Source organism: Amblyomma americanum, chromosome 1, assembly GCF_052857255.1.
Source record: "Amblyomma americanum isolate KBUSLIRL-KWMA chromosome 1, ASM5285725v1, whole genome shotgun sequence".
Classification (NCBI taxonomy): domain Eukaryota; kingdom Metazoa; phylum Arthropoda; class Arachnida; order Ixodida; family Ixodidae; genus Amblyomma; species Amblyomma americanum.
In genome coordinates this window covers 371,124,985-371,148,053 of record NC_135497.1, presented here as the reverse complement: position 1 = coordinate 371,148,053, position 23,069 = coordinate 371,124,985, and the positions used below count along the sequence as shown (strand labels likewise).

Below are 23,069 nucleotides of genomic sequence, written 5' to 3'. Positions count from 1 at the left end.
TTCCCACGTCCTGTTCCAGTCACGATTATTTGTTTTAACCTTTAACACGAGACTAGGCTGGTACAAAGAGAGCTGAAAAGCAATGCAATGATGTCGTCATATTGTCTGCAAATACATATCATAAAGCATAAGCACCGAAAGGTGTTCCATCTATTTTGGATTTGCGCACTCAGAGACCAAGTACTGCCCACCCCAAGCTACAATCGGGAAAACCTGATTCAGACCCTGTGTCGCCGAAGACAAGACAAAGCTTGTGCAGCTCAAAACTGGAGTGAATACTAATGGACTCCCAAAAAATACGTCAGTACTAGTTATGCATACCCGGTGTCCCAGCTAACTTAAGCCGAGGTTTAAAAATGTAGAAGGGCGGAATGGGTTACCGTAATTTCAACAACGTGGTTCACCACTGTATGTAGCTGATCAGAGCATTTTGTACATACTTTATTAAATGCAGGTTATATATCAGTTAAAAAGTATTCTTTAAAGCTGTTGCGTTTCGGTTGAAAATGAAGATTCCAATGCCAAATTGTAGTGTTCCAAAAACCTGTAATCATTTCATTTCTGTTTTCTTATGTGCTTTACATGACATTATTTCCCGTTGAGAAGAAGCCCGCGAAAACAGAAAAAGCCACGCGACATTCCGCTTGCTCGCAGCGAGTGTGGTGCTGCTCTCAATGCTGGAACTCATGAAAGTAGCTGTGCTGCGAGGGCAAGATGTCAAAAGCAGTGACGTGCGCGTTGGCGGGAACATGTGCGACCTGGCCGCGTTCAGTGCGGAAAAAAGCATTCGTGCTAGTTCGAGGTAGCGTTATGCTGGCCCCGAGCGGATAGCGTTTAAATTTAGCGTAAGCGCGATAGTGAACTGAAGGCAAATTGGGTTAGCGTGCCGGAAGCAACTTATGACCACAGACGTTTAGGATAGTCATCCAATGCTTTTGAAGGACTATGGTTTTAGCATTGCCATAGTTTTTCAATGCTGTTTTGCGTTCCGAAAACATTCAACGCGATTTATTCCACGTGGATGCAAAAGATCCTTTAAAAATAGCCGCAACCGCCCGAAGTTACCAAAATATTGTAACAGTTGTTACACTGAAAAGGAACTGCAGCGGCTGAACGAGGGCACCAGAGAAACGGACCTACACTTCAGCGTCGTCTACTTCTAGAGGCTGCTATCTCTTTCTTCTTCTACTTCCAATCCTCGTGTCACTGCCCCCTCTTCAGGAGCATCGCCCCGATGCGGTGTTACCGTCAGACCGAATAGCGGGGAGAAAAAGTGTTCAAGATGTACACCACGAGTCTGACATCACGGAATATGACTACATGCAGCCGGAAAGTCACTCGGGGGGTCGCTCGTAGTACGGCTTCATTCGCACCACATGCACAACGTCGCTGCGCTTGCCGTTGTGCGATGAACGAGCTGGCGAGGCTGGTGCGACTTCGTGCGTTACGTCGCTGAGGCGGCGGACAACAAGGTAGGGGCCGAAGTAGCGGCGCAGTAACTTTTCGGACAGCCCGCGACGACGAACGGGCGTCCAAACCCACACATAGTCGCCTGGGTGGTAGGTAACGTAGCGGCGTCCAAGGCTGTAGCGGTCAGCATCGATCTGCTGCTGACGGTGAATGCGGTGTCTGGCCAGTTGCCGTGCTTCTTCCGCGCGCTGAACATAGGTGGCGACGTCGACAACAAGTTCACTCTCACTGTCAGGGGGGTCCACGGGTAGCATAGCATCGAGGGGGGTGGTAACCTGTCGACCGAAGACTAATTCGAACGGAGTGAACTGCGTCGTCTCTTGCTGCGCGGTATTATACGCGAATATTGCGTATGGGAGAATTTCGTCCCATGTCTTGTGCTCGATATCAATATACATGGAAAGCATGTCGGTCAAGGTCCTGTTGAGGCGTTCTACCAAGCCATTGGTCTGCGTGTGGTAGGCTGTTGTACGTCTATGGCTGGTGTGCGTGAGCTTGAGTACAGCCTGAGTGAAGCGGGCCGTAAATGCAGCTCCACGGACAGTAATGATAGTTGCAGTAGCGCCATGACGCAGGACGATGTTGTGGACGAAGAAGTCGGCGACTTCAGCAGCAGTACCGTTTGCAAGTGACGTGGTCTCAGCGTATCGGGTCAAATAATCTGTCGCGACCGCAATCCACCGGTTTCCTCTGGTCGACTTCGGAAAAGGGCCGAGGAGGTCTATGCCAATTTGCTGAAAAGGGGTCTTTGGTGGTGCTATGGGCTGCAGAAAGCTGGCTGGCTTCAGAGGAGGAGATTTGCGCCGTTGGCAATCCCGGCATGTTGTTACGTATCTACGCACGGATGGGAGTAACTTGGGCCAGTAATACTTAAGCCGAATCTTTGCCAGTGTGCGACTAACCCCCAAGTGGCCGGCGGATGGTTCATCATGACAAGCGCTTAAGATTTCGGAGCGTAACTGGGATGGCACAACAAGCAGAAACGTCTCTTTGTTGCTGTCAAAGTTGCGCTTGTAGAGGACTCCACGCCGCAGAATGAAGGTCTGTAGTCCACGGCGAAACACACGAGGTACATGAGAATTCGAACCCTCCAGATACTTAACGAGTGGCGCCAACTCAGAATCTGCTCGTTGAAGCTGCGCCATACGGGAGATGCTAATGGCACAAAGAACAGGGCAATCTTCGGGGATGTCCTGCGTAGCCGGTTCCACGGGCGCTCGTGATAAACAGTCCGCGTCCTGGTGCTGCCGACCCGATTTATAGACGACCGTAATGTCGTACTCCTGTAAACGGAGGCTCCATCTGGCCAACCGGCCAGAAGGGTCTTGAATGCTGGCCGGCCAGCATAGCGAGTGATGATCGCTGGCAACACGAAACGGTCGGCCGTAGATGCAAGGTCGAAACTTACTCAGAGCCCAGAGGACGGCAACGCACTCTTTTTCGGTCGTCGAATAGTTCCGTTCCGATCGAGAAAGTGTGCGGCTCGCGTAGGCGATTACTCGCTCTGCGCCGTCCTGCCACTGTACGAGGATCGCTCCGAGGCCGACATTGCTGGCGTCAGTGTGGACACCAGTCTCTGCATTCTCGTCAAAATGAGCTAGTATTGGTGGACTTTGAAGGCGGCAGCGGAGTTCCTCGAAGGCTGCGTCTTGGGCACTTCCCCATACGAAGGGTGTGTCATCTCGAGTCAAGGCAGTCAATGGCTCAGCTAGGCGAGAAAAATCTTTAACAAAGCGGCGGTAATACGAGCAGAGGCCCAAAAAACGTCGGAGGGCCTTCTTGTCGGTTGGGCGTGGGAAACTGGAGACGGCGGAAGTCTTGTCGGGGTCTGGAAGAACACCTTGTGCGCTGACATGTCCTAAGAAACGGAGCTCCTCGAAGGCGAAATGGCATTTCTCTGGCTTGATCGTTAGTTGTGCAGACTGAAGAGCTTGAAGGACAATGCGCAATCGCTGCAAGTGTTGTTCAAAGCTAGACGAAAAGATGACCACGTCGTCCAGGTACACAAGGCACGTCTGCCACTTCAAACCAGCTAAAACAGTGTCCATCATGCGTTGAAATGTGGCCGGAGCGGAGCAAAGTCCAAACGGGAGCACCTTAAATTCGTACATACCGTCAGGTGTCACGAAAGCCGTTTTCTCGCGGTCTCGCTCGTCCACCTCGATCTGCCAATATCCGCTTTTCAGATCTAAGGAAGAGAAGAACCTGGCGTCCAGGAGTCGGTCAAGGGCATCATCGATCCTCGGCAGTGGGTATACGTCCTTTTTGGTAACATTATTCAGTTTCCTGTAATCAACACAGAATCGCAACGTGTTGTCTTTCTTTTTCACCAGGACCACCGGCGACGCCCACGGACTTGTTGACGGCTGTATAACGTCGTCTGCAAGCATTTCATCGACTTGCGTCTTAATAGCTTCGCGCTCTTTAGGCGAAATGCGGTATGGACGCTGACAAACTGGTGGCGTGGCCGAATCGGTGACAATGCGATGCTTGGCTACCGGCGTACGTCCGACCTTGGAGCTCGCCGCGAAGCAATCTTTAAAATCAAGTAGCAGCGACGACAGAAGGTTTTTCTGATGAGGTGACAACTCCGGGTTGATTTTAACCTTCTGAAGGGCGTTACTTGGTGCGGCATCGTCGTGAAGATTCACCTGTACGGGGCACAGATTCGGCAGCCTATCCACGTCGTTGAGGAAGGCGACGGCCGTTCCCTTGGCGAGGTGCTGAATTTCGTTCGTGAAATTCGTCAGAAAAACTGTCGCACAGCCGTCATTCAGTTCAACAAGACCGCGCGCGATAGCCACACCCTTCTCGAGCAACAGCGAAGGGTGACTGTCCGCAATACCTTCGTAGTCGTGAAACGAGTCGTTCCTCACTAACACCAGCACACTGGACCGTGGTGGCAGCATTACGTCGTCGACTATACGCAGAGCGTTGACTCCTGGGCCTTCTGTGTTACTGTGCGCCACGGCTTGCTTCGTCGAAAATGTGACTCGCGCCTCGTGTAGATCGATCACAGCACCGTTTGCCTGTAGAAAGTCGAGGCCCAGGATCAAATCTCTCGAACACTCGCTCAACACGACGAATTCACCCACGTAGACGAAACCGCGGATGCCGACTCGGGCTGTGCACCTTCTGGCCGGGCTAATGAGGTGACCTCCAGCCGTGCGAATGCTAGGGCCCAACCATGGTGTCAAAACTTTGCTCAATTCCTGGGCGAGGGTGTGGCTCATCACGGAATAGTCAGCCCCAGTATCAAGTAAAGCGATGGTGTCAGTTCCGTCAATCGTCACACGCAAATCAGAAGTAGCGCGTCGGATGCTGTCGCTACCCTGCCCCGGTGAGGAATCAGCGTATCGGTATATCGGCGGCGGAGGATCTTCAGTTTTCCCGACAGCAGCGGCCTTGCCTCCGGAGACCGCTGGAATTAGTTTTCCCGGCGTGGACTCGGAGAACGCCGCTCAGGGTAGCCGGCGTCTCGGCGAGGGCTTGGGGAACGGTAACGCAGCGGAGATGACGACCTAGGATCGTAGCGACCGTATGTCCCAGGCCTCTGACGGGCCGACAGATGAGCTTCAATTTCGAATGGTCGTTCGCCATTCCGGGGGCAAGGGTCGTCGGGCGCGAAACCACGCAGACCCACTCGGCGGTACGGGCAGGCCCTGTAAAGATGTCCTGCCTCACCACAGTGGTAGCAAAGGGGCCGCCGGTCTGGTGCACGCCACACTTCACACTTCCGTGGCCGCTGATAAGCTGGTCGAGCAGGCACACGGGAAAGACCAGACTGCTGCGCTGCGTGAGTCGCGGTATTCACGTCGTAGCCTGGCGTTGGGGCCCGGCAGAGGACAGATGCATAGGTTGGTCTGACCTCAGTCTGTCTTGGGATCTCAGGCAGTTGTTGCTGCTGTGCTGCTAGGCGCACCTCGTCCCGGACGACTTCAGACAGCGATGTAACAGACGGCACGCTGGGAGGCAGCTGGAGGGCTTGTAATTCCTCCCTGACGATCGACCTGATTAGGTCCCGTAAAACGGCCCCATCACTCCCTAGCGGCATCGAAGAAACAGCGGGCCCAAGCGTGCTTACATCCCGATTGTATTGCCGGGCTCGTTGCAGGAGCGTCGTCTCCGACTCTTTTTCGACTCTTTCCTCGAGGACACCTTTGGTCTACGCAACTATATTGATGTGGTAGGCGCAGGTTACTCCTTGAGACATGACTCAAACGTTTTCTTTCTAACTTACGAGGAACTTGCGAAGAACACTAAGGAAGTGGTATTGTCGCTGGCAGCTTTTCTGGGAAAAAACTACAGCACTATTCTGGAGACGGACCCAGATGTCCTCCAGAAAGTACTGCTCTGGTGCACACCTGAACACATGAAGGATCTTATGGTGGTAACCATGAGGCAAGGCACGAATGGAAGCAGAGTGACGAATAAGATAGGATACAACGGAGACAATGGAAAATACAGTGTTGTGAGAAGTGCTAGGGTGGGCCAATGGCGGGAGTATTTCACGCAGGAGAAACTCGGGCGCCTGGAAGCGAAGATAAAAATTGAGGGCGACCGAGCTACTTTCATAGATATATGGAGAGAAATTAAAGCACAGACGGATGCAGAGGACAACTAGTGTTCTCAATAGCGCTTATATATTGTTATTGGTTTAATTCAGTCCTGGCTTAGAACGAACTCCAGGCCAGTACCAGGAGCCCCCTTTAAAGAAACCGGTATTTGTAATAGAATGCATCTAAAGACAAAACTAAAGTGCGCCTGTGCTTAATTGTTCCAGCTGTACTGTGCGAAATATACGAACGCTGTTCCGAGGTGTTGGAGTTTGTCCAAGAACGACGAGCTATAGCAAAATTAAAATTCCTCCATATAATATACGATCACAAAATAGGTTTGCCAAGAATAAATATTTGCTTCTGCCGCGGAATAGACCGTCAGGCCTCAGCCACTCAAGAACAGTAGGCCCGTTTCTTGCAAGACCCAAGCTCTCTTCTAAAAACCCTTTTTTCCACATGTCATTGAGTAAAGGAGGTGTCTGCCGTTATCTGCTGTTGAAAGCGCTGGTATTGCTACGTTTGAGCGCTCTTCAAAGAGGCTCCATTTGTGACCTCTCCTGGTTGAACAGCAGCGCTGCCTGCATTACTGTGAAATAAATAAATAAATAAAGAACTCGAAAATCGTATCATTTATTTGTAGGTGCGATGCTTTGCAGTAGAGATTATTCGTGGACCTTTCTCCACGCCACTGCGCGATCTACGGTAAGTAGAGTTGGCGTTCGTGCCGGCATAGCAGTACGCAGTCAACGGAAGTGCCTGCATTGACGTGTTTTGCAATGACAGATTTGCTCAGGCAGGCATTGATCATAAGGGAAAAATGACGTGGGCGATGGAACTTCACTAAAAGGAACTACACATAAAGCTGCCCGGCCCGTGCCGCCTAAATGTTCCGGGCTTCGAGAAATTAAAGATAAACCCCGGCCCGTGCCGCCTAAATGTTCTGGGCTTAGAGAAATTAAAGATAAACCAAAAAGGATAGCTAAGAATTATTTCAAGACAACTGCCGGCCAACTGCTCGACGGCAAGAAGTGAGGGCAATTCTTGGCTGGGACAGAAGAATGACTATTGTAATACGACGAAATATAATTAGGTAATGTTTTCAGTGTTCCTAAATGACAGTCTAGAAACTCAGCAACCACATTTTGTACTTAGCTCTCCAGATACCGATGAAAAGTTCCAGAACTGTTTGTGAGCTCGACGGTATATCAAGGCAGTCAATGTTATGACACCTGCTACCCGTAAGGCGCAGGGCGGAAGAGCTCTGCTAGGCTAAAACAGATTCCGGTGTTCTTAAAATTATCAGGCCGAATCAATATCAAGAATTAACAGGCCACGAGAATTCAATACACCGCTTTCTTCTGAAAAAATAAAGAGAATATCCTTTTTGGCCTCATTTTTTGATCAGTCTAGGCGTTCCTTTCTAAAAAGAGAAAACCAGTAATACTGACACCTAAATTTCGCTTTTATTTATTTCACGACCGTGCTCATGAGCAATCGTTTTTATAAATTGGTAGAGCACAGTGTCCGGCGCCGTGGAAAAATAACTTTGAAATTGCGAACCGTTCGAAGACTTCAGATTCTCTTCCCTTCATCTCTAAATATTAAAACTAGGAAAGCTTTAACGAGCCGTATAACCAGGTTCGAAAGCAAGTCCCCCTAGCAGCGATCGAAGACATGGAGGTGGCGTGCATACATTTGCGCGACCGTTACTCCTCTCTTGACACTAGAGTTAAAGTTTTTACGCTTTTAGAATAGAATAGTATCCCAGTGTTCTCAGGAGATCAGAGAGAAAAAAAGACTTCAAGCGTTGTAAATCGCATTCGAGGCCACAACTGGTTTTAATTGATAAAGAACCCAAAAGTTGCCTTAGCACTCTTTGAAACAACTCTTTATTTTTGAATTGACCCTTTGGAGAAACCAACTGCAGCCACAAGTCTCTCAAGGACATCTGGAAGTTTAATAAAAACTCTCGTTGTTTGAGGAATTTGCCGTTTAAAGCTTGACCGTGGCTACGGCAGGAGCCGTACTATTGACAAGCCTCAGATATGCTTGGATCATGCAGGATCCTTTGCCGAGAACTCCCATGTAACTCGATATTTTATGATTGGACTCCATTGAAATTCAGCCGCCCACGTCGCGCTCAGCAGCAAAACGCCCTAGTCTCTGCTGTCAGCCCGGTATGTAAGTATTTCCTGATTCGAGTGGTCCTTCTGGCGGTTCGGAGCTCGGCACAGCCAGTACAGGCAGATCCGAAAGGCATATCTCCGTGGGCTCTGTGCGATAACGACGAGCGCGAGTGTAGCAATAAAATAAAGTTCTCGCTGTGATCCACAAACTCTGTTTCAGTAATCTCGGAAGCGGTGGTATGTGCAAGCTGCGGTAAACAATATTGAAAAGAACGCAAACGATATGTTTCGCTGGACTATTTCCCGAGCGTTTCAGTGCATACTTGCAGTACATCTTCTGCAGTCTCAAATAACGTAGTTGCACTCGCATTCGTAATCTAGTGCGCCGACGGGAAGTTCGTGGCACTCATGCACTTGAGATCTCAATCGCCTCTTGACAAATATCATTCCAAAGGTGCATGAAACAGTTCTTCCCTTCTTTGTTTTTTATGGCCTTCTCAAAACGAACCAGCTGGTTCGGCGTGAACACATCCTTCCAGCTTCCTACCCTTGCTTCTTTGACTAAGCTGTACTTTGCATGGTCTCCTTCGTGGCCATGCTTGCTTGACAAATCATTTCTACCAAAGAGATCATCCCATCCGGCCGTCTGGTTTCCCTTCAGATCCCACACGATGACTTTCCTCATGTTCTCTGGTTTCGACCATTCCAGGATATTTTCCAAAACCTGCTCGTCTTCTTCCAAAGCTTGACCGTAACAATCGCCCAAAAAGTAAGCCACTCTTATCACGGTGCCTCGCGTGTCCTTCTTGAGTTCTTCGTAAGTAAGAAAAAACACATTCGATTTGTCCTTCTGCGCGTATCCTGAAGCAACGTGGTCGAAGTAGTCCCCATAACCCAGGTCGCCTTCCATGAATGGTTCTAGGAACTCCTCGAACGTGCCATCCTGAAACCGGTAGATACTGATATCTGTAATCATGCGGAACAAAGATGCGCACACGTCCCATGGGTTGCGGGCCACGTAGACATACTTGGCCTCATCGTTCATCGTCTCACGGCGTAAAGGCTGGTGCGTAAAAAACAACCTCATGGGAAGGGATGACGTCCAGTCCGCGCAGTCCATGTATTCGAGAAGGCGAGTGTTGCTGGTGAACTCGTAGTACGTCCTTACGGGTTCTCCGTGCTTCAGTATTAGCTGAATGATGTACTGGACGTAATGTGCCCCGCTCTTTACGAAGGAGCTCTGCACGAGGTCACCCTTCGTCGCACGAAAGGACAAGCTTTTCTGGAAGATTGCAGGATTTAGCCATGGACATCTCGGCTCACCGTCGATGATTTGACGATACGGTCTGCGACCTGCCATGGCTGCAAATTGTCGGGCAGTCTGGGTTCTGGAAATCAAGCATTCGTTTAAGAGCGTTATTATATATTATTACCGGTAAATTTCAGACAAACTCTTGCAAGGGAACGCTGCTCAAATTTTTTGTCACTTTCAATTTTTATGCGTCATTCGCTGAAACATACAAAAAAACATATGTGCAAATTTTTTTGTCGTGAAAAATATTCTGGCAGTACAATATGTTGCCGACCACCAAGAAATCGGTTCTCGTGCATACACGCACTACTATTTTTGACAACTTTTCTGGCGCACAAATAGATAGATATGCGTCACCAGGGGAGGCTGGAATTTTAATATTTTATTTCTGTGTGAGCCAGAAAGTGCACCCAGCAGGTTTCGACGATTTCGAAATATTGGTTCCTCTAAATTTTCCCGAACTTGCTGCACAAAACAACCTGACCAACTTTGGAGGTTGCTATTTAAAAGCTAAGATCGTGATCATTTAACGGACTGCAATCCACACAGCAGCATGTAAACAACTGCAGGAAAAATGAATGACTAAATATGATTTTCATATTTTTTTTCAGATCTTCTCCACTTATTGTGCACTATATAAATGTTCGTAAGTGACAAAACATACAACACAATAATGCTGGTCTGACGAATATATTGTTACGTGCTTTGCACGCACGGGGGTTTATTCAAAGAGGGGACCGGTCGAAGCAGGATGGAAGCAGGAAGCCTAGCAGCGTCCTTCAGCTCTCTCTTTTTCTTCCTCTTTTTCCGCGGGTCAGTCCTTCATCTTCTGCTTCTTCCGTCGAGGTTCTGTGGAAGCACGTTACATTTCCCTCCTCGCAGACGATGCCCGTCGGGCGAGTTAAACAGACCGTCTGGGATGGAATCGCTTGAGGCGGGCTACATGCACCACCTGAGATTGGCGTGACCGTCGACCACTAGCAGTTAGTCGTGCTATAACGTAATTAACGTCACTTATGCACTCCAACACAACAAATGGTCCAGTGTAGTGGGATAGCAGTTTCTGACACAGACCACGCTTGCGTAGAGGGGTCCACAACCACACAATGTCACCAGGAACATAAGAAACTTCTTGGTGTTGGACGTCGTAGCGGTTCTTGGAACGCTCTTGCGAAGATAAAATTCGAACGCGGGCAAGCTGGCGAGCTTCTTCAGCTCTGCAGAGTGTGGTCGCAAGAGAAGGTTCATCGTGGATGAAAAATGGTAGCATGGTGTCAAGGCCGCAGCGAGGCGAGCGAGCATAGAGCAGGTAAAAGGGGCTGTAGCCAGTTGTCTCATGTTGCGCGGTGTTGTACGCATGAGTGATGAACGGGAGTACGCCATCCCAGTCCTTATGATCTGCAGCGACGTACATGGCAAGCATGGTGGTGAGCGTACGATTAGTGCGTTCTACCACACCGTTCGTTTGGGGATGATATGGCGTGGAGTGGCGAAAACTACAGCTGCTGAGGCGGAGAAGTTCAACAACGTCCGCTGTAAATTGACGTCCACGGTCGCTAATGAGAACTGCAGGAGGGCCGTGCCGAAGAATGACGAATCGAAGTAAGAAGTTAGATACTTCAGACGCAGTAGCAACTGGTATCGCGGCTGTCTCACAATAACGGGTTAAGTGGTCTACGCACACAAGAATCCATCGATTTCCTTTAGAGGATCGTGGGAAAGGTCCAAGGAGGTCAATGCCAACTTGCTCAAACGGGGCTGTTGGAGGTGTGATTGGCCGCAATTTGCCCGGTGGACTTGAAGTCGGCAGCTTAAAGCGCTGGCATTGCACACAGCTGGCTACATAGTGCTGGATGGTTGAACGCATGTTAGGCCAGTAAAATCGTTGTTGTGTGCGGTGGAGTGTGCGTGTCACTCCCAAGTGCCCAGACGTGGCGTCGTCGTGCATCATTTCAAGAACTGTGATGCGTAGGCTTTCGGGTACGACAAGAAGCATGCGTGCTCCTCCAGAAGCGAAATTCTTCTTATAAAGCAAACCGTCGCGAATGCAAAAAGTATTCTTTACAGAATCTTGAGCGGCATCAAACAAAGAGGTTAATGTTTGGTCCTTGCGTTGCTCAGTTCGAAAAACTTGAAGATCGGGGAAGGCTTGTGAAAGTGACGACAAGTATTCATCAAAGTTGTCTGCGTCGTCCTCAGTCGTTAGAAGCGGCAAACGGGAAAGACAATCGGCATCTGAGTGTTTACGGCCGCTTTTATGCACAACAGTGAAATTAAATTCTTGTAGGCGCAAAGCCCATCGAGCAAGCCGGCCACAGGGGTCACGAAGACTCACTAACCAGCAAAGCGAGTGGTGGTCGGTCACGACGGTGAAAGCATTCCCGTACAGATAGGAGCGGAAGCGCTGTACAGCGAAAACAACGGCGAGACATTCTTGCTCAGTAACCGTGTAATTTCTTTCGCTCTTACTCAACGAACGGCTGGCATATGCTACCACGTGCTGATCGTGACCATGGCGTTGTATAAGTACAGCGCCGATACCGATACCACTTGCATCCGTGTGCACTTCAATTGGTGCAGATGGGCAGAAGTGGCGTAGGATGGGGCCCGAGGTCAAAAGAAATTTCAGATGCCGGAAAGCTGCGTCACATTCGCTGGTCCAATTGAACGGTGCATCTTTATGCAGCAAACACGTGAGTGGGTAAGCGATGTCCGCAAACCACGCTATAAAGCGTCGAAAGTACGAGCAGAGCCCTAAAAAACTCTGCAGCTCTTTCACTGATTGAGGCACCGTAAAACTTTTGACAGCTTCAATTTTCTTTGGATCTGGTCGAACACCTTCTTTATCAACTAAATGACCAAGAACAATTGTTTCACGGTTCCCAAAATGACATTTCTTGGAATTGAGGATAAGGCCAGCTCGTTCCATGCAATCAAGCACAATATCCAGACGGCGGTTGTGCTCACTAAACGTTTTGCCAAAAATTACAACGTCGTCCAGATAACATAAACAAATTTGCCACTTGAGGCCACGCAGGATTGTATCCATGAACCGCTCGAATGTTGCAGGTGCATTACATAATCCGAAAGGCATAACGTTGAACTCGTAAAGTCCGTCTGGTGTAATGAATGCCGTTTTTTCCCTATCTGCAGCGTGCACGGGGATTTGCCAGTAGCCGGATCTCAAATCAATAGAAGAAAAGTATGAAGCGGAGTGCAGACAATCAATTGCGTCATCTATACGTGGAAGCGGGTAGACGTCCTTCTTCGTGGCCGTATTTAAGCGACGGTAGTCAACACAGAACCTCCATGTGCCATCTTTTTTCTTAACAAGGATAACTGGAGCCGCCCAAGGACTGGAGGATTCTCGAATTATGCCTCGCTTTAGCATCTCTTGAACTTGGTCATCTATTAACTTACGTTCAGTGGCTGAGACTCGATAGGGCTTCTGGCGTATAGGAGGTGCGGAGCCGGTGTTGATCGTGTGATGAATACGACTGGTAGGCGGTGGTGTTGAATCGTCTTTGGCAAAGTCGAACACGAACACGTGTTTCAGAAGGAGTTCCACTAGAGTGCGACGCTCGGTTGGGGAAAGAGTTTGATTAATCATAGCCTTAACTTGGGTCTCCATATCTCTTTTCACGTGCTGCTCACTGACAGAGTTGGTTAACGCCGCGACGAAACCTGACACACCTTCCTCGAAACGGGCGAGTTTGAGGCCCCGGGGCAACACAGCTGGCTCTTCAGAGTGGTTCACTGTCCACAGCTCGGTACGGCCTCTCACCACGGGAACGACGCAACGAGGCACGACGATACTCTTCTTAGAGCAGGCGAGTGTCGTAGGCTCTACCACAGCTTCAAAAGATTCGCACTGATTGTGAATAGAGGAAACCCGCACGAATGCTGCAGAGAAAGCTGGTACAATAGTATCTTCTTCCACCGCAAATGCTCCAAAATCCGGTGTCGAGTTATCCACAAGAGCTGAAAGTAACGAAGAATTCAAAGCAACTTCTCCCGTACGACAGTCTAAAGTTGCACCACACTCTTGCAGAAAATCAATCCCAAGAATCACATCATGCGTTGACCGTGGTAGCACTGCGAATTCTGTTCTAAACGTTAGACCACCAATAACAACATCCGAAGCACACACACCAAGTAGAACCAAAGGTTCACCACCGACACCACGGAATAACGCTGCACGGTCACCACTAAACATCACTTTCCTACCTAAACGATTCTTAAACCTCAAACTCATAACGGATACGGTAGCACCAGTGTCCACAAGAGCCATTGTTTTCACACCATCAATAAACACTTCCAGTTTGTTCTTCAACATAAACACGGGCAGAGGTAGATTGGATGTCATCGACTCGCCGGCGGCCTCACCTCCATCGGCCGCGCCTCCTAGTTTCCCGGAGGCGGAGGGGATGCACGACGTCGAGGAGAAGGTGACCGCCGTTGGCGCTGAGGTGGCGGCGTCACACTGCGGTCAGATGCGGGTGATGAACTCCGCAAATTGCTCGGACGGTACGGGTCCCAAGCGGACGTTGGGGGTCTCTGCTGCGCGGTGTGCAGTTGCCCGTAAGTATTCGCCGGGGATTGGCAGTCTTGAGAAGTTGGGAAACGACGGCGGCAATATCTAGCGATATGCCCTGCAATGCCACACCGGTAGCACAAAGGTTGAGAGCGCCAGCGACCGCCATAAGAGTCCTGGCGAACAAAGTCGCGACGTTGGCTGAAGCCAGGATCTCGCTGCTGACGAACCACGTCTTCTGGGTAGGTGGGCCTCCTTTCTGTCGGCTGGTGGCGATAACGTTGGGCAATGTTCCGATCGTCCATGGGCAAAGTGCCGTTGGGTGGAGCCCACGGAGTCGACAGGGCGGCAACATCTTCCTCCGGTGCAGAACTGTGCCGCAGATATTGTGTGTGGCAGAAGGTATCCCGGGATCTGGACAATTCCTCGCGCACAATCTCTCGAATCATATCAGCCATAGAATTTGGAGGACTGGCTTCAACACTGGCTATAGAGGTGACATTGGCCAATCTTCCGAATTTAGGGGTGATTCGACGCAGCTTAAGAGCTTCAAATGTTCTGCAATGTTCTATAACGTCAGCGGTGGTGCTCAGGCTCTCTTTGCTAATCAGGAAATTGTAAACATCTTCCGCAATTCCTTTTAGAAGGTGGCCGACTTTGTCTTCTTCAAGCATTCTGGAGTTAACTAGCTTGCATAACTTTAAGATGGCTTCGATGTATGCCGTGCAAGTTTCTCCGGGTACTTGCGCGCGGTGAAGCAATGTCTGTTCCGCACACTTCTTCTTTGCCGATTCATCCCCAAAATTTTTCTTTATCTCGGTCGTAAAGGTAGCCCATGAACTCAGTGTATCCTCATGATTGTCGAACCAGTCAAGGGCAGTGGCGGCAAGGAAAAACACAACGTTAGCCAGTTTAGTAGCAGCGTTCCATCGATTGTATTTGCTCACCCGCTCGTAGTGTTTCAGCCACTCGTCAACGTCCTCTTCAGGTTTTCCAAAAAATGTGCGGGGCTCTCGATAATGTGGCCAGTTGTTCGCTGTGGATAGCCCGGGTTGCTCAGCATTGTCGTCTCCAGGCATGTCCGATGGCAGTGGTGGGAAGCCTGCGAGTCTACGGCTCCTTCGGTAGATGGAATGCTCCGTGGTCGATACCCGGCACCTCTCACCAACCTGTTACGTGCTTTGCACGCACGGGGGTTTATTCAAAGAGGGGACCGGTCGAAGCAGGATGGAAGCAGGAAGCCTAGCAGCGTCCTTCAGCTCTCTCTTTTTCTTCCTCTTTTTCCGCGGGTCAGTCCTTCATCTTCTGCTTCTTCCGTCGAGGTTCTGTGGAAGCACGTTACAATATCTTCAAACAAAGCGTATATTTATGGAGACCGCTGTTTTCATCACCTTTGTTTAGGAGTAACTCAAAAACTCTCGCGGGGACATGCTTGGAATTCTTTAGAGGGCGTTTATAATTACCGCAATATCCGTCCGGATCGTCTTGCCGAGTTGAAACTTTTATTCTATTGTCTAATATTTTGAGAGACAGTCGCACAAGAAGTTTCGTTGCTAATTTTGAAAGAGTATGTAAAAACAGGAATCTTTATTCCTAGGAAGTTTATCCTGGCTCTATACTACAGAACTTGCCGGTAAATGATATGAAATCCACCTGTGTATTATTTTCGGATAATCAAATAAAAATAATCCCAAAGTACTGCGGAATCTGGTCTTGCGAGAGAAATTTATTGCCACTGGACAGGGACCTACGCTCGCCAAAACTTCCAGCCACAGTTTTCGTTTTGTTTTTCTCTCAGAGCTTTTGTCGAGTTTATGTTTTTGCCAATGGCTTGAAATTTAAAGTACCGACTCTTCACAAAAACGCAAAGGCTATAGATTTCGCACCAAAGTGATAAAGTACTAATAATAGCCTTTATGTTTTGTCAAGTTAGACTTCAATAAATGACGATCTGTAAGCATTACAAACATGTGAATTACTGCAGTTTTTTTTTTTTGCTGGAGGTCGTTATGGCTAATACTACGAGAGACCGTGTGAGGAATAAATATTTTGCCAAAATACGATATTGAAAAACATCGCACCACAATACGAGAGCTTCGCATTACTCATAAATTGCGTTTACATGTTCTAGGTTCTGCAACTATGTACGTTTTTATTTCTGTTGAGCGGCATAAATGTAAATTCCTGCATATATATAGAATTGGTACAAGCTCTCGCCTGGCCTGGTTTCTTGTTTTGGGGGTCGATTTGATGTAAAATTGAATTCTGACCCCGCTTTGTGCAAAAGAGTCAGAGTGTGCTTTACCGCGCTAAACCAATTTCAGACGTTTCACATTAAAATGAATTACTAAACCGTGAAGACAATGGTGAAGATTTAAGAAACTCCAGGCTTACACAACCATGTAAGATTACCTGAGGAATACTCGAACACCATCTGGTTCCCCCAGTAAGACACTAACATCACAAATTTGAGGTGATGGAAAGAAACCCATCCCAAATAATTCCTAAGAAACAGACGCGCACCCATTTCCCGACTTTGCTCCCAGCTTCATCCTACGTTGCTACATTATCGTCAAGAGCAAAACAACGCCGCACTTTTCTTTTGAACTATAGCACAACCAGTACCAAATACACCTTCAAAATTCGTAAACTACGCACAATCATGGCCATCTCGGCACAAGCAGCCGCGCACTCTACCCGGATTGTCACTTCCAGGCTCTAACCTTCATACAGATTCGCCTTCTAGGATAGTAAAACTTTCTATTTCCTAATTCATCAAACAGCTAATTTTAACATTTTGTCTCTTGGCCGCGAAGAGCAGTCACGTCAGTAGTCGAACATACTCATCAGTAAAGGTGCATCTGCCAGAAAATTAGGAGGGCTTCCTCTAGAAAGATTACCTATCATCACTCAATGACCACCGCTGATAACCGCTGAGCCCTGATGCTGTCAAAATTTCACATGTCAAAAACATGTTGCAGCACAACTCTTATGCATTCAAAAACATTTACGACGCGGCTTTGAGATTGGATAGGCGTTTCACAAAATATTTAAAAATAAGAGCAAACAAATAAAACCCGACCTACTGGTACAACTAATTCAGGACATAATTGAAAAATTCGCCCTCACGTTAAGTATACGATGGATAAATCGACATGCCCACCCCACAGAAGCTTTGGTGAATGGAGGAAGTGGCGAATTAGCTCCACCACGTTCCCTTCAAGAGGCCCCAACTTCTACGGGGACAATGCTGCCCCTCTGCGTGCTATCCGGCAGAAACTCCTGCTCCGGTGCGGACCACCCCCAGGCCGTCCGCCAGATGTAGAAGAATGAATTTTTGGGCAGCACTAATGGTTGTTCGTGCACCTTCTGCGAGAATTCAGTGTGTACCTATATATATAATACGTTATGCCAGCAGGCACATTGTCCGAATAAACAAAATCTACAGGTGTGCTACATCTCGTCTTCTTCACATCATGTCTATTGTGCTGCTACTTCTTCCTTAGAGAGCGTTGTGAAAATACGTGAGCAGCGACACCAATACCAACAGGCATCCCATTGGAACTATCCTATTAAAAATTAACACTCTTTCCATCCATTACTCAGTCGCGAGCCGAATATTTGTCCTGTGGTGCTATTTGATGTCACCAGGGCCGAAAGACTTAACTGTAGCAGCCATCATACCTGGACAAGATTCACCCTCCCCATCCAAACGCCATTCCCACTTCACACCCTTCTCCCCTTCACCAGGCGTTATTTCTCATAGGGATGACCCTATTTAAACACCGCCAATGATGAACGTTTAGCCCAGACGAAGAAAAGCCCAGTTGTTCAAACGTTGGCAAGCGCCCTAAGTTTTTCCCTCCCTTGTTCACTTTGCGATTATGAAGAACCATCTGACCAACCTCTCTCTACCATGAACTCTAACCGAGTATGTGTTTCATGACACGTTCAAACCCTTTCTTTACCCTTTTCATTAGCGAATGGAATCACTTGTACCATAGCATTACTAGTTCTCAATAGCTAACTTCCGTCGCGTAACAGATTGTGCCTTCGATGCATGCACAGTAGTAATGTTATAGAAGTGCCTGCTAAATCGATAAGAAAAATTGTTTTTAGAACCTCGCCAGGTATCCAGTATCGACTGCATTGTGAAGTTTGGCCTGCCGTTTTTGATAAGGTGTTCGAATATATCCTTTCGGCAAGGCTCATTTCTCTTTTTGAATACCTTTACTTTTGCTAATATTTCCTGCCTGTGAATCTATCTATCTATCTATCTATCTATCTATCTATCTATCTATCTATCTATCTATCTATCTATCTATCTATCTATCTATCTATCTATCTATCTATCTATCTATCTATCTATCTATCTATCTATCTATCTATCTATCTATCTATCTATCTATCTTATCTTTATATATATATATATATATATATATATATATATATATATATATATATATATATATATATATATATATATATATATATATATATATATATATATATATATATATATATATAAAAGTTTCTACAAGTGTACTTCAATTCTTTTATGATATCAGCAGTCGAGGCAGTTTTTCATCGTAGCATATATATATATATATATATATATATATATATATATATATATATATATATATATATTATTGGGTTTAAGGTCCCAAAGCGACTATTTATATGGTTCTCCGATCGAAACGTCGAGTAAAATAAAAAATGTTTCCTTAAATGAAGCGTATAGTTCACTCTATGTTATTTCAAGCAGTCAAGTATGTCCTGTGTTTGCTACTACTAGTATATATATATATATATATATATATATATATAAGAAGGCACTTTGGACTAGAAGTTATATACTTATAAGGTAGACTGACACGCTTAAAATAATGAAGGTGTACTCAAGTTCCGACAATATGTATATAGTTTTCTGCTTGAATGACTATTTCCGCTTACTGTGCCCTTGCAATAAGTGTAAAAAAAGTATATGAATGTATTACTGCACACGATGGCTCAGCCGCTGCTTTAATTCGTTGCACCATTTGTGCTGCTGCAAAATATAAATCATAAAATATAGCACAAAATATATAAAAATATAGTTAATCATTTACTACGCCATTAAAAGAACAAAAGCCAGTGATTTATAGACGTTTTAGAAATAGCGTTTTCACGCTTAAATTGTGTAGCGTGCCTTGCAGAGGGGTATATATGTGCATCTTTGTAGCGTTGATGTATGTTTCGACAATGAAGCGTGCCCGCATATGACATAAAAATAGCGACAATATTTAATCATCATTTGAAACTATTGAGTGAGATTTTATGTTGATAAATTGTATTTTCTTTTGTGTAAAAATATATACCAGTGGATAAATAATCTTCCAAGATTAGCTAAAAACTTCAGTGCTGCAAGAACACATATGTTACAAAAAAATGTAAAACCGTGAAATTGTGCAGATTACCTATACGCTCTCTGCAGTAATTACTAATTTCTTATCGCTATAAATACCTACACGCACGTGACTACGAGTAGAAGACAAGTCCTCTTGTCTAAACGCTTTAAAAGAGCCTGAATTTTCCGTCTCATTTGTTGACTTCGTTTTCAAGAAACAGATCTACCTGACCTCTTTCTAGCTACATGTTTTATGTAATTTAGGAGAAAGAACAACGAAACAGCTGTGTGTGTGAAAAATGGTCTCTTCACGAGGTGCTGTACGTACTATTCCAGAATAATTATGCAACATGTATTAAACGCTCAAGAATACCTACACCAAGTAGAATATCAGGACGGAATACTTATAGGTATATGTGCTTTTTAAGTCGAATTCAAATTTCGTTTTGGTTCTGTAGCTTATTGCCGTTTCCATAATAATATATCTTGTTACGTGATAGACGTGTCGATGAAAATTTACTGGCTAGCCTACACGTTTGTGTAGAGTTCACCGTTAGATGCTCGTGGTGATATCTTTTTCGTCTTTCAGATTAAAACCTTGTATTTTAGCAAGAGAAAATTTCCATCACTCTGGTACAACACATAAATATCTGGCAAGCTTCGAAACTAACAAAGCGCGTTTTGTCGCAATTATCAGTTTGATGTTAAACGTTTCATGTCTCTCCTCATATATCTTCCGTCATTGGTAACCGAATTAAAAAAATGACTTGCACGGACGCACGAAAGTCCACATTTTCATTGTTAAGAATTTATTTGCTTCCCAATATATTTATTTACGGGAAAAATATTTGTAGCACCCTTCTTTCCAATGATCAGGCATAGACTTGGAAAATTATTAGATAAATCCAGAGCTTAGGCTAGTAGTGGCCATTGCTTGATAATATTTGAAATCACCTAGTCACATTGCAGTATTAGGGCGATTCCGACAAGGTTGTTTTCTTAAATGGTCACGCGAATTTTTAATTTGAAAGAAAGAAAAATGCATTTTTTTATTATTATTGTAGCCGCTGGCATGCCTTGTTTGTCATGGTGCCTTGAAGTTTCATTGATAAATCGGCCTGTAAGGCCTCAAAGAAAATTGTTTCATTAACCGCGGCGTCTGTGAATTGCGGGGAAACGCTGAAACAATGGATGTTCTGCGTTGCAACTTTCTGCCCAGGTATTTTCCTTGCGGAGCACGTTTCATCATGACTGTTGTGTATAATTATACCACGTTTTTTTTGTTGGCCTGCTACGGCTGTAATGCGGGGGAAGGTATTCTGAGTTTTTTTTTTAATTTATAAATTTCAAATTTGTAGTATGAAACTTTCCGCTCACTGTAAATATGTCAACCGGCACTGCTTCACAAAAATTCAAACCAAAATTTGTGCTTTCCAAAAAAATTCTAAGATTGTCTTGGCTTGTAGCACGCCAGCTGCAAACAATTAGTGCTAAACCTGCCTTCTTAACTCTGTAGCTTTTCCCAATATTGTGAGGCAAAATATGCTTTGGAAAACTATGTTTTCGAGATGTAATAGTGGAATTTTTTATAGTGTCATTAAAATTATTTATAAAATGCGTAAAAATTTTGCGTAATACATCGAGAAATGCAAACATTTTTGCTGAAAGCATTTCCTCCTTAAGTATTTTGTACAAATCATGTTTGCGCTGCTATCAAGAGGCTGATAGTACTGAGCGATAATATATCACAAATGCTATTGAGTTACTAAGGGAGAGCCTGTTGCCAAGTGTGCTTGCAGGCAACACTGTTTGAGACTATTCAGGATTGAGAACACAAGCTCTTCAGTTCAGCGTACTTGGGTCCTAGTCACTAAATTGGCAAAGGAGTCTGAAAGGAACAAAATTCCATCTATAGAGAATTACTTGATTTTGCTACATTTTTCGCCGCAATCATTTCTCGCAAATCTCGCTTTAGCATTTTGCCCTAATTCACCTGGCAAGAGCCCGAAGAATACACAACCTTATTGCGCTGCCTGCTGTTGAGTTTGGCGATTTGCCTCCGTTAAAGTGAGACGAAACGCTCGATTCTAACATTAGACCGCACAACTGAATCTTTCGTTGTTTCTGCATTTCTGTTAGCATAGGTTAAGCTAAACCATGATGTGAACAGTAAATTTACGTACTGCCTGCTATTTACATAAAGATTCCCGAAGCGTGTGCGTGCCTTTTCATACGCTATTTTTATACAGCGTTTTGCAGTAACCCGATTATAATGTTTTCCGGCCATCGCGTTATTCGCTCTTTGGTTGTCGGTATATATATATATATATATATATATATATATATATATATATATATATATATATATATATATATATATATATATATATATATATCGTTTTTCAGTGCAAAAAAAAACACAAAAATTATTTTAGCCTACTCTACCGTCTGCCTTTGAACGTCTTGTTGCTAGACAAGCATATGCGTAGCTTGCATTTCAGCAATTCTAAATGTTTCTTGACGCATATACGGCTTTTGTTCTATATAAACCCAATGAAACTAAGTAGATTGACGCACATTTCCTCTGTCACAGGCTTCAAATAAAGAAGCCCTGATCTAATTTCTTAAAACAGCAGTAGATTTTACTTGTGATAATAATTTTGAATAGATTTTGTTTTTTTTAAGAGAAAGTTTGGGGCAATGCAAGGTCAAAGCCTCCTGTAAGGTGCCACCGGCACTTAGATACCAGCTGCAACTTGCACAGCATACACGACCACAGTTAAATTCCTTCCGATCATTTATCAATCTGAATCAAACAAGCGCTTTGTAGGGGCCGACTAAATGAAATGATAGCACTCCTAAAAACAAAAATTAACATTTTCGATACTAACTTAGACTTCCTGAATTAACTTGTGTGTAGCCTTAATGAACACTAGGTTAGGAAGTTACGAAGCCGAAGATTCGGTCTTCACAGATGTACGCTAGAAATGCATCACACGTCTAGAGAAGGCACACTGGTCGCCAGAAAGCAACGACACCTACTTCAATATGACAATCCGCGGAAAAATAAAAGCAAAGCAAACTTGGACGAAGAATAGAGCAAAGCCTACCGATCTCTGGCGGCTCCAAGCAATTTGTATTGTGCTGGCTGATTCCACCGTCCCCGATGTCGGGCAACTAATACCCAGCAGCCAGAGTTGTTTGTGACGCGATAGGCGACCAACGCCCCACTCTTTCTAGTACGTACGTACATCCAGGTAGACGTACGCGCTATCCGCGGTTTATCTCGGCGGTGCTTCGCGCGCTCTCAGTTGAGGGTGGCCGCGAGTGGCAGCGGTACGGATACTAGGCGCCGCCGGATGCAGTTTTTTACCAGTGACCCAGCAAGCCGCTACGTTGTAGATTGGTTGCCGGAGCAAGTCAGCCAGCTAAGCAGCTTGAATGATAGGCGAATGCAACCTCCGCGGTGGCTCAGTTGTTATGGAGCTCGGCTGCTGACCCCAAAGACGCGGATTCGATCCCGGCCGCGGCGGTCGAATTTCGATGGAAGCAAAATTCTGGAGGCCCGTGTACTGTGCAATGTCAGGGCACGTTAAAGAACCCCAGGTGGTCGAAATTTCCGGAACCTTTCACTACGGCCTTCCTGATAGCCTGATCGCTTCGGGATTTTAAACCCCCA

The 23,069-nt window shown here is 46.1% G+C and overlaps 1 protein-coding gene across 1 annotated transcript; it reads right to left on the bottom strand.

The window, feature by feature from the left end:
* Positions 1-5,668: 5,668 nt before the first annotated feature.
* On the bottom strand, positions 5,669-22,603 carry LOC144101148 (sulfotransferase 1B1-like). The gene is made up of 2 exons (XM_077634188.1): positions 22,501-22,603; positions 5,669-9,543 (listed from the first exon to the last, which is right to left on the bottom strand). Exon 2 carries the CDS (start codon positions 9,513-9,515, stop codon positions 8,562-8,564), a length of 954 nt encoding a protein of 317 aa, XP_077490314.1. The 5' UTR covers positions 9,516-9,543; positions 22,501-22,603; the 3' UTR covers positions 5,669-8,561.
* Positions 22,604-23,069: the final 466 nt, after the last annotated feature.